Source organism: Emydura macquarii, unplaced genomic scaffold (assembly GCF_026122565.2).
Source record: "Emydura macquarii macquarii isolate MOO-44397 ecotype Brisbane River unplaced genomic scaffold, CSIRO-AGI_Emac_v2 contig_212, whole genome shotgun sequence".
NCBI lineage: Eukaryota > Metazoa > Chordata > Testudines > Chelidae > Emydura > Emydura macquarii.
The window spans coordinates 14,150,443-14,162,991 of NW_027130349.1; the positions used below are offsets into that span (position 1 = coordinate 14,150,443).

Below are 12,549 nucleotides of genomic sequence, written 5' to 3' on the forward strand. Positions count from 1 at the left end.
CACCAGTATCAGCCATTAGTTTCTTTTTTTTTTTTTTACAGCTAATAGATCAGAAGTTACATAGTGGTGTGTTGTCTATAGTTTACTGAATTATAATACTCCAAGACTTCTCTAGGCTTACTCGATGAATTCATTTTTTCCTATATTATTTTTGAGGGAAAACTAAGTTGTTTGTGAGACTGAGATGGACGTTTTCTTCCCATTACTCCCCCTGTGAATGTCTGCCTAGTTAAAATATAAGCAGCTCAACCGTTTAAAGTGCTACTTCAGGCAGATATGATTTTGAAAGTATCATTATAAGCACTGGTTTTATTTGCCTGGGAAAGGTTCATGATGTTTCAAAGTATGAAATTTGTTCCAAAACATAACTTTAACCCATCTACTGATGATACCATCAGGTGGTTATTCCTGGTCTCCTCCAGGTCAAAGTTAATGTTGTCATTGTTTCGTGCTCCACATTGAGTTTTCACCTTGTTTGGAGTTAGGGCTGTGTTGGAGACTTGGATGCAGGTTTCACTCGATTGGCCCCAAAGTGAAGCTTCAGCAGTCACTATGTGCAATGGGCATCAAAGCTTGCACAGTTAAAATGCCAGTGCTAGAAGCTTTGATTCTGTTTTTCCCATGGCCTATACTTAGAAGAAAAGGCATCAGATGTCCAGGAGAAAATAGTAGAGTCAGATCTGACAAAGATGTAGAGAATGAGTTTATAGTATTTATGGCCAATTATGGCATTGTCATTGTCATACCTTGGACAATCAAATACCGTTATTTGGGAGGGGGTCGCAAGTGTTTCTTTACTTGTGAATTTTTTTGAACAGCTTACCCAGTAATATGTGGAGACATCTGCCATGGTCTCAATACACTGAGTTTGGATTGTCTAATTGTCTTTTGGATTGGTGAGCTGGTAAACCTAGCTGCTATTCACTGCACTGTATTCTATGTGTATAACTACAAGTTTTCTAACACAGACTATCCATCAACCTACCTATCTAGCATTGCAAGCCTTGCATCAGCCAAGGTGCAAAGTCTTAGATGTGCCAGATCTTATTCATCTGATGGGCTGGATGTGTAAGTTGTCCATTGCCAATGACTTAAGGTTAAAGAGTTCATCAGTTCACCATGGAAGAGCGTAGCTTGTACCATTCATATTCTGTTGAGAAACACCAGGGATTTCGAGGACAACTTTTAGTTTGAGGCTTAGGTCTTGTAGACATGTCCATATGATTCTTCCTTAGATGATGAGGAGTAAATCCACATTCCAGTTTACGTACAACTGGCTGTTCAATCACCAAGAATTTTGTAATAGAGGTTAACAAGTATAAAGTGGAGTTGAGCAGAGCACATTAAATAGCACTATGAGATATGAAGCTTGTTCATGAGTTGTTACTTACTACTCTTGTCAACAACACAAATATAATTTATTTTTCATCATTCTTTATTTAAAGGTATAAAGACTCAAAAAGAGTTATAAAACGCCTGTATTAAATTTCTCTCTTCATGCCTATTCATCTGAGGCTTTTCTTTTAGAAAACTACTTAGAGATTGAAAATCATGGGGATGAAGCTGTGAAGTGGTACTTGTCATCTTTTGCACCACCGTATGTCAAGGTGAGTTAACATTTGTATAGGAAATAGAGCGCATTATGTAAATTTTCAGCAGGCAGTTTTAAAAGCGATGATACTTATTAACTTAGTCTCTTCAAATAATATTTCTCCTAGCTTAAAAATCTGCCTTGTTTTAGGAACTTGGTAGCTAGATGATTTATTCATTGCTGTTCTCTATTTCAGTGGTCCCCAAACTCTGTATGTGGTTAGTGGACAACAAGTTGTCTATGGGACACCTGTGGATTTGTAGAGAGCCGGTTGGTCACATGATGTTGATGCTCATCTTCTGCAGTTAAATTGCATCAAGATGTCAAATGTACATTACTTTGCTAATATTTTCTATAGTCGCTTGCTGTGAATGTGAGGGTTAACGTTTGTTCTTTGAATAATGTCCATATGCATGCTCCACTGTAGGTGCATCGGCACCCCTGCTCCTCTCAATTGGAGATTTTAGTTAAGTGTCTCTTCAGGCCACACGTGTGCTCTCCCTTCCTCATGGTCTGCCTTGAAGCTATCAAGCACTGTGAGGTGGTCTGTTCCTTCTCAACCGCCTTTGAGCGAACTGTCCCTTCTTTTTCTGCATTATTAGCATAAGTAGTAGTTGGTTTTGTTTCTTTTGTTCTCCTTAATAGTTTATTTTTACCCCACTGAGAATTAAGCTATTTCTTTTCTTTTTTTTTTTTCACTTTACATTTTCCTGCCCTGTCTGAGGGGATTTTCCCCCCTCTCCCAGGGCCGTTTAGAAGACTCTCTAAGTTATTTATCTCCAAAATAAGTGGAAAGGAGAACTTCTTTCTGCATTCCTCATTGCTAGAGGGTGATAGCCCCCGCTCCCTGCCGCCACTTCTCCCCATGGGCATACCCAGCTCCCTCAGCTTCAGAAAGTGCCTCTCCTGCAAGGAGTCAATTCCTGTACCGGGCAGACACTCTCACTATGTCTTATGCCTCAGAGAGTCCCATATCCTTCAGAAGTACTCCCTCTGGCACCAGCTAAAGCTGAGGTCTCACAAGAACCAGGAGCTGAAGTAAAAACTTCTCCTTATGGAGCAGGCACTTTAGCCTCCAGGGAACTCCGGTACCAACCCTGGATCATCCCTGGAGCCTTCAGTTTCAAAGGTGACAGATTCGTGGAAAAGACCAGCAGATTCCCCCCATAAAGGCTTGAGAAAAAAGGTTCTAAGCCCCCAAACTGAGTCATTGGCTGGCCAGAGGGGTTCCCCCAGTGCGATCAGCCACCGCGGTACCAGCAGCGCTGATGCACAGTACCCAGAAGTATCAGGGTGCCTCTGCTATGAGCTCTGCCAGAGGGTCAGGCAGTACTGCCCCCTAAGGACAAAGACAAATACCGTATGGCCTCTAAAGGAGCAGCATCAGGAAAACCCAGAGGGAACACTCTGCACCTTCATAATCATTGGTACCGACAATGTACCACAGACACTCCTCCGTGGTACTAAGTTAGCCTACAGTACTGCAAGAGTTCCAGTACCCTAGAAACCTGACAGTTGGGGAAGAACCACAATTCCCATTGCTCAATGCTGGGGCCCTGGTACTGAGCACATTCCAGCACCTGGAATCACCTTTGGCACCAGGCCATGTACCACCAATATCCTGGTCAGTGTCATAAGTGTCAGTGACGAGTCTGATGGTGACCAGGAAGATAATATTTCCCTGGCTTTTCATTGTGGCTCACTGTCACAATACAAGGGTCCTCCTCAATTCTATTGTGCCAACTCATAATTGTGGTATGGGCCCCCTTGGGCACCTGTGTACCATCTATGCCCTTGTCCATCCGCCGTGCCCTCGCCACCCACACACAGTGGCTGTATTGGGATCCTGGGGCAACGTACAGATCCCCTGCTTTGTGGGAATCTGGCGTCTGTCAGAGACAGCCTGCCAGACTGTCTCCTACAGCATCATACTTCTGAACCAGAGGAAGAGGAAACTTTTAAGGAACAGGAGGAAAGGCTCAAAGGAAGAAGCTAACCCTCCAGCAAACTTCTTTTCATCTTTGCCAGATGAGATTGTAATACCTCCCCTCCCCCATCACTAGCTGATGATTTCAAGACCCTTCTAAGGGGGTGGTTGATGAGCTGCAGATTCCCCTACAGGAGGTGGTAGATACACATCACAAGCTGGTGCATATTCTGCACACCTCTTCCTTCTCCAGAGTTGTCCTCCCAATTAATGAGGCGATTCTAGATCCTACCAAAGTCATCTGGCAAACACCAGCCTCCATTGATGTTGCAGTTTAGAGTCCCAAACTACCAAGCTGTCATGGCCAAATATTATTTTATTAATTATGGAAAACTCAATGCATTTCTGGAACATTTACTGGAGACACAAAAGGAGCAGTTTCATGCCATTTTCAGAGAGGGTCAGTTAATGGCCAGAATGGCGCTACAGATGGCACTTGGACGCAGTTGATGCATCAGCTTGCTCATTCTCCAGGGCAGTGGTAAAGGTACATCTTTCTAGATTGCCCAAAGGTCTGCAGACAATGGTGGAAGATACCCCATTTGTGGGGCCCAAGCTCTTTGCGGAGAAGACAGACACCTTGGAAGATTCGCAGGCCACATTACGCTCCCTGGCAATCTACTCTGCAAGACAGAAGAGAAGATATAGCTCTCGGCCACAACAGCTCTCAGACCTCCTCAATACCCATCATTTCAGTGCTATTATGAGCCACCACATAAGAAGCCCACGGTTCAGAAGTGGAAGCAGTCAGCACCCCAATCCACAACCTCTCAGACCACCTCTTTTTAGCCTTTCGATGGGTTGGTTGAGGTCTATATCTTGCAACATCAGCTACCATCTACACATCTGTCACGCCCCTTCAGAAGTCACCTGTCCCTTTTTCACAGCAGTTGGGAGAAGATCACCTCCGACAGATGGGTCTAGGAGATCATTTTAAAGGGTTACACCATTCAATTCATGTCCCACCCCAACCCTCCCATTCCTCATCCCCTTTCAGTGACCCTTCTCACGAGAACCTATTTGTCAAGAAATAGATTGTCTGTTATGCCTAGGGTCCGTAGAACCAGTCCCAGTGCAACTCAAGGACAAGGAGTTTTACTCCCATTATTTCCTGATCCCCAAGGTGAAGGGAGGTTGGAGGCCCATTCTAGATCCAAGGGCATTAAACAAATAATTGGAGGTGCAGAAGTTCAAGATGGTCATCCTAGCAGCCATTATTCCAGCTCTAGAGCAAGGAGATTGGTTTTCGGCCGTCAACCTACAAGATGCCTGCTTCCACATCTCAATACGACAATCACACAGGAAATTCCTGTGGTTTACCTTTGAGCAGGACCATTTTTAGTATAGGGTGCTCCCATTAGCCCTCTTGTCGGCATGCAGGGTATTCACCAAGGTTCTCTCTGTCATAGCAATGCACCTGTGAACATGGGGCATTATGATCTACCCATACCTAACTGACTGCCTTCTCAGGGCTGCCTCATTTCAGGATGCTGTATGAGCCACCGAGATAACCATGTGTACATTTGCATAGTGAGTCTACAGCTCAGCTTACAGAAATCAACATTGACCCCAGTACAGCGACTGGAATTTATTGGCCCTGACCTTTACACAGTACAAGCAAGATCATTCCTCCTGCTACACACACTCGCCAGCCTTATGAGTCTCATAGAGACAGTCCAGGCCAGCCCTCAAACATGGGCCAGGAAGTGCCTACAATTGCTAGGTCACATGGCAGCATGCACCTTCATCGCCCCAAATGTCTGAGTGTTCATGAGGTATCTTTAGACTCACATCTTCAGGCTCACATCTGTCTAGTTCCTGAACAGGGACAGACTAACCAAACTGCTATCATTGCCCTCCACAGTAACTCCCTGGACTTGGTGGAAAGACCCATCCATTGTATGAGCAGGTGTTCCATTCGTGCAATCGCTGCTGACAGTATTAATTAGGCTAGGGAGATCACCTACACAATTGCAAGGTTCAAGGCAAGTGGTTTTCCACATAAGTGACCCTCCATATCAATCTTTTGGCACTAAGGACTGTCAGAAACACCTGTGCACATTTTCTGCCTTTCATCAAGAGCACTTACACAAAGGTCGTGATGGACAATATGACCTGTATGTTTTACATAAATAGCAAAGCAGGCACCAAATCTCCCTCCCTCTGCACGGAAGCACAAAAACTTTGGAATTGGTGCATCCATCACAATATACTCATCTCAGCTGTCTGTCTACTGGGATTACAGAATGTGACAGCCAAGAGTCTGTCAGAACATTTCTCATAACCATGAATGGGAACTGAACTTGGATGTGCTTCAAGACATATTCGCCTTTTGGGGAACCCTTACTACAGATCTCTTCTACTTGCCATAACAAGAAATGTCCTCGTTACTGCTCCAGGCCTTGCCTGAGAAAACATTCACTAGGAGATGCCCTCATCCTCCCATGAGACAGGGACCTCTTGTATGCCTTTCCCCATTTTCTCTTCTATCCAAGGTCCTGTTGAAAATTTGCCGAGACAAAGCGAGAGTTATTCTGATTGCCTCAACCCGGCCAAGACGTGTCTGGTTCCTTTACCTGACACAGATGGCAATATATCCTTCGGTTCCTCTTCGGCCCATTTCCCATCTCCTCTTTCAAAGTGACAGGTTCATCCTTCACCCCAATGTGCAGGTCCTCTGCCTCCAGACTTGGCTTCTTCTTGGTTCCAAGACTTAGAGGTAAGGTGCTCTGACAAGGTGAAAGATGTGTTGCTGCACAGTTGAAAATCGACCACTCAGTGTACTTACTTACAAAAATGGAAATGATTCTATTCTATTTGAAGCACACAGACCCAACCTTGTTTTCCCTCCCTCTGATTTTAGAATACATTTTAGACTTCAAGAGATCAAAACTCTTACTCAACTCCCTTAAGCTACATCTTGCAGCCGTAGCAGCTTTCCATTATCAGGTAGACAGATACTCGGTGTTCACTTGCCCACTGACGCATAAATACTTTAAGGGCATTGGGAATCTTCCCCTAAGTGAGACCACCCGCTCCAACCTTGTATCTTAACCTAGTTCTCAGAGCTTTGACTAGACCTCCCTTTGAGCCCATGGCAACTTGCTCTCTCTTACATCTGTCCATGAAGACAGCATTTCTAATTGCCATCACCTCAGCTAGGCGCATATGAGAAATAGCAGTCCTAAAGGCAAACCCACTATACACTGTCTTTTTTTAGAGATAAAGTAACTGAGTCTGCATCCCTAGTTTCTCCTAGTTGCCTCCGCTTTCCATATGAATCAACAGATCCATCTTCCTGTTTTTCCCAAAACTACGTCATGACAACAGGGAGGCAATTCTGCATATGCTAGGAGCACTAGCATTCTACTTGGATAGGACTAAGGACTTCAGGAAGTCCCCTAAACTCTTCCTTTTGTTTGTGAAAATATCCAAAGGCTCGGCTCAAAGATTATCCAACTGGGTCTTGAGTTGTGTTAATCACGATCATCAAGGGTGCAACCTGTTGACTCCATCAGGAATTGGTACACACTCCATGAGGTAAATTTCTACCTCGGTCTCATTCCTTAAAGATGTCCCTATCTCGGAAATCTGCAGAGCAGAGACTTGGGCTTCTGCCCTCATTTTTGCAGAACATTATGTGATCCTTGGAGATTCGGCTCTGATGCCGTCTTCGGCTCCACAGTACTCTCTTTAGTAACAGATACTACTCCGAAGCCCCGGACCTCCTTGGGGGATACTGCTGTGAAGTCACCTGCAATGGAGCATCCAGAGGGACACTACTCAAAATAGAGGAAGTTACTCCCCTTGTGCAATAATAATAGTTCTTCGAGATGTGTCCCCCTGTGGGTGCTCCATATCCCTCTCTCCTTCCCTCTTAGTAGTTCTTCATAATGGGCTCTGTGGTAGAGAAGGAACTGAGGGGAGTTTGCCCACGCACTGCTAGAGAGCCTTGTGGTAGACCACAAGGGAGGGAGAGTGCATGTGACAGTGGGCTGACCGGACACTGGTACCTAAAATCTCCAAATAGAGGCACAGGAGTTCAGATACGCCTAGAGTGGAGCACCAACAGGGACACATCTTGAAGAACCATCATTATTGAACAAAGTTTGTCGCTTTCTCATCGCCAGTGGGCGGGGGATAGGCCCATGCAATTGTGAATGGAAGAGAAGATGGTCCATGAGTAGGGCCAGACATAACAAATTCATAGTCCATTCTGGTCAATTTCACAGCCATAAGATTTGTAAATTAGTCAATTTCTCATTTAAATTTCATGGTGTTGTAACCATGGGCGTCCTGAGGGAAAAGGGAGTTGTTGGGGCAGGTGAGGGGGATTGCCATCCTCACTTCTGTGCTGCTTTCAGAGCTGGGTTCTGAAGGCAGCAGCTGCAGAACTTCAACCAGCCACAGGAGGTTCCCGGAGGTGGAGATGAGTCTGATCTCCCCTGTGCTGCCTGGAGCTCGTCAGCCAGGGACTCCTAGCTGCTAGTCTTGGCTGTGCTGGGGAGCTCTTAAGGCAGCAGCTTTGGAGCATCCTGCAGCAGGGGAAGGTACCTGAAGGTGGGTCTCATCTCCCCCTGAGAGCAGCCATGCAGCATGGAAGGAGCAAGTCCTGTCCCTCCCCAGCGTGGTCGAGACTAGTAGGTAGGAACCCTTGGCTGGTGGGCTCCAGGCAGCACAGGGGAGCTCGGATTTAATGGGAGAAGGTTTATTTCATGGTCCATCACATGTTTTTTACGGCTGTGAAATTGATAGGGACCTATCCATGAAGCAAGCTTAGGTGTGACCCACACTACGAAAATATCTGAAAACCCCTGCTTATAGCTAATGTACCACTTTTTCTATTGTAAGTGATTAGACATGATAGTCCTGTAAATATTATAGAATATACTTCCATTTACTTACGAACTTGGTGAATGCTCCTAGAACACTTTTTAAGAAGCTGATAGGTTTTGAAGAATCAAATATAATAAACTTTCTCATTTGTAGGGTGTAGATGGAAGTGGAGATGTTTATAGGGCTACCTACACAGCTTTCAGATGTTCCCGTGTTTCTGGTACGCTTGAAGCTCACAGAAAAGAAAAAGTAAGCTTTGTTTGGTGTTGTGATGAATTTAAGCAGAGTAATGCTGTATCTTAACTGTAATGTAACATTTTATATAAAGCATACGCACTCTTTGAAATATCACCTAGTTTCAGCTGGACTTCTTCAAAATTGGAAATAGTTTAAAATGCATCTAAACATCTATTTAAATGGTACTGATAAAACATTGGCCATCCAAAATAGGGCCAGATGAACTCTATTTTAAGATGCATCAGAAAGGTCATTAGCATCCACTCATCGATATGTCTTTTCATGTAAATTTAATTGACAATTTTAGAAAAATCCCTATAATAATACTTTATATTTGGCATCTATGAAGCTATTTTCTGGAGAGCAACTCCTTTTTTTAAACAATACTTTTGCATGGTCCATGATAGAACAAAGAACAGCACTTTCTTTACTTGAGGTGATTGCTTGATAATAAACTAGATTTAAAATTGCCTTTTGATACATTCTTGTCCTTTAAGGGCATTCCTCTCCATTCTATTCCTAAATTAATAACAGTATCCTGTAACTTAGTTCTACCTGCTAATCAGCAGAGGGTTTTTATAAGCATGAAGATGAAATCCATATAAGGAACCACATAATATTTGTGAATTTTTTTAGTTTTAGACCTTCTCCAGCTATTCACTTTTTCGCTGCATTGTATCTCCTACTCATCACTTATAATTTATGTGAAGCTTTTTGAATTACATACGTGCAGCGATGCAATTTTATAAAGCCTATGCTAAAAATCATATTGATCTTTGAGTGTTGCATCTGTTGATGCAATAGAGTAGAGAATGCTTTCAGGCTTCCTGATACAAGCTATTGCAAATGTATGTGGTGAACTTAAAAGAATATATGCTCTTTATTTTGTACTGCTGAGAAGTTTTATTGCTATTCTGCTAGCATTGAAAGCTAACATTTCAGATGAGTACCATTCTAAAGGCAGAAGTTACACCAATTCAGCCTGAGTTTTCATTTTAAACAGACTTCATTAATCTAGTGCAGTAGGTGTGTGGACACATGCTTTAGTTAATACCAGACTTATCTTGATTTTAGCTTAAGTTGAATTGACTTGTGCACCAGATTAACAAACTCACTTTACAATGACTAAATCAAATTAATTCACTTTTGACCTTATCTACATACAAACTTGCACCAAGTTAGTTAAACCTAAATGAGTGTCCACACAAGTATTTACAGTTTAAATGGCTTATTTTGGTTTAGCTTTAACCTGTTTGACTTAAGCTATGCTGAAATAAATAATTTTTATGGTGCACTCGGAACTTCTAGTGCTCAGTAGCAGGGTCTGTGCAGCCTGTTAGATGTTTACACTGGGCGGCAAATTCACCACCGCCAGATCAATCTTTCATGATCGATTTGAGCGGTCAGTGAGACCCGTTCAATCGATGAGGGAGTCAACTGAATAAGTCCACCCCCTCAACTAGCATAGCACTGAGCCGATGGGAACGCTGTTCCCGTAGGCTCAGCGCAATGTGAACAGCACGCAGAAGCAGTCAACGGGAGTTACGCAAACTACTCTGCGTGGTTTGCATAACTCCCATCGACTGCTGCCGAATTTCTGGGTAAGTGTGAACAAGCCCTTAGTATGCATTAGGCTAGTCAACTTTACATTCTTACCCTAGTTTGCTGTCCAGTGATTTAACTGGGTACATAAGCCCTTAGACTAAAATGAATGCCCGCACAGCGGTTTGCACCTGGTTAATTAAATCTGTTTTAAATTAATGCATTAGTTAAACTGATGCAACCTGCCATAAAGACAAGCCCATTCTCATGTAGACAAGGCCTAAGGCTGTTCAGATGAAGCTGACTCATAACCAAGTCATTCTAATGAAGATTTAAATTGCCTCTAACAAGTGCCACACATTTGCTTACAAGCAAGTTTAGAGCTTATCTACACGAGGAAGCTGACCAATGTAACCTAATGTGTGAATTTAAACCAGTATGAAATACTGCAACTTTTCATGTAGGCAAGAGTGTAATGGTATATAAAAATTTAAGTAAATCTTCACTAACTCTTTACCCTGTCTTGGTAGCTTGCCATCACCTTTTTACCTAGAGATAGAGGAGACTATGCTCAATTTTGGGACCTTGAGTGTCACCCACTCGCAGAACCTCACATGAAACATAAAATAAGATTTCAACTTTCTGGAGTGGTAAGTATATGAACACCATAAACTAATGTTCAGTATTTGTCAACATCCCTTGTTGAACTGGGATAAAAAAAACACATCACACTTCAAGTCTGTGTATTATTTGTCCAAAAATATTCTAAAGAAAAGTTTTAGAGTAAATCTTTAATTGCAGGTAGTCTGTTCTACTTTTTTCATATTCACTATTTTAGAAAAATACTTCACACATTTTGCTCAACATAGTAGTTTGAATGATTATGTAACTAAAATGCTTACCTTACCCCAACTCTAGCATCTTACTTTACATTTACTGTTTTGGAGGGAATTATAAAATACTTATCCCTTCTGATAAATGGTGGTTTAATGACCGATTGGCCTATTGTGGGGCTTTAAATACATGGCCCTGCATTGAATCACCCGTAACTCCAGCAAAATAAGATTGAATCTAAAAAAGTAATGTGACTCATAACCTTAATATTGCATTAATGCAATTTTTTTAACATTTGAAGATTCTAAAATGTGCAGGAAGCTAGTGCGCTGTATATTCACACCCCAGTTAGCTCTGCCTTTTGTGCATGCATGCTTTGTTGTCTGTGATTATCCCCTTTACATTAGGCAACATGACAACACAGATTCTTAACATAGTTCCCAACTACAGTATTATAGCTGTGGAAGAACAGTAAGGGTATGTGCTAAATGCATGGCATGGTGAGATCATAAATAATTTAATGTTCCATAATTTTGTGTAGATCCTACTCGAGGAGTGGTGTTCTGTTTTTGTTAGCTTTGGAAACATACCAAAGCAGTAAAACATTTAGGGGCACTTGCATGTTGACCCATGGATCCAAATATTCTGTGATTTTAAAGGTCCAGTCCTTCCATCAGATTTAACTTATTATCCACCTGACCCTGAAGTAAGTCATGGACTAGTTTATCTGTCAACATTTTTTGGCAGATTTGGTTCACTTAATTTTTGTTGGTGATAAAAATGTATTATAGTTTAAATGATTTTAATTTTAGACCTCTTCAGTCTGTTCCCAGTGTGGATGAGATGAAGATGGTCAGGATTTAAGAGATGTACGGTCTGTGATAATAGAATATAGATCCAGCCATATGTATGAAGATTTAATCATTTTCCTGTACAATAGGGTCTGGAAATGAGGGTCACCTATCTGACCCCAACAGCAGGGCAGCCTTTCATATTGGAGGCTTCTTTGCTCTTCTGTGAGAAGAGAGAGAATATCATCTAGTTCAGCTTCTTTCTGGAACTGAATATTTCTCTGAGACACAGACTCCTAAGCAGGTCTCCCTTTGAAATTCTAAATCACAAAGACCAGTAAAAAAAAATATAATTTTGGCGTGGTTTTCTGAAGTGGACATTTGGATTTAAGCTCTGATATGGCCAATTCTCTGCTAGTGTAAGATGTAAGTTAGTGCTGATTTTCAGCTCTAACTTATGCCAGGATTCAGGCAGTGTAAGATCAGGAAGCTGCAACCAGCTTCCTATGACCTGTCCAGCCCCCATATTGAGCCCCTTCTATTGCATGCAGTTGGAGTTTAGACAGGGTGGAGGATCTAGCCCTGTGGGTTCAGATGAGAAAGGGGAAGAGTCTAGCAAGATATACCCTGAAAACAACTTGATACTTTAAACATGCCACATAGGTATGTGGTATCAGCGGTTGTGCCTAAAAGGTTCCATGCTTTAGCTCTTTTCTAGGAGGTGTAAACAA

The 12,549-nt window shown here is 42.5% G+C and overlaps 1 protein-coding gene across 1 annotated transcript in view; it reads left to right on the plus strand.

The window, feature by feature from the left end:
- The window catches only part of CEP192 (centrosomal protein 192), a 211,473-nt gene that overhangs the window by 184,603 nt on the left and 14,321 nt on the right, over window positions 1-12,549 (plus strand). Inside the window, exons 48-50 of the mRNA XM_067546060.1 lie at window positions 1,528-1,607; window positions 8,568-8,663; window positions 10,724-10,843. Coding sequence (XP_067402161.1) covers window positions 1,528-1,607; window positions 8,568-8,663; window positions 10,724-10,843 — 296 coding nt within the window. The remainder of the gene's footprint in view (window positions 1-1,527; window positions 1,608-8,567; window positions 8,664-10,723; window positions 10,844-12,549) is intronic.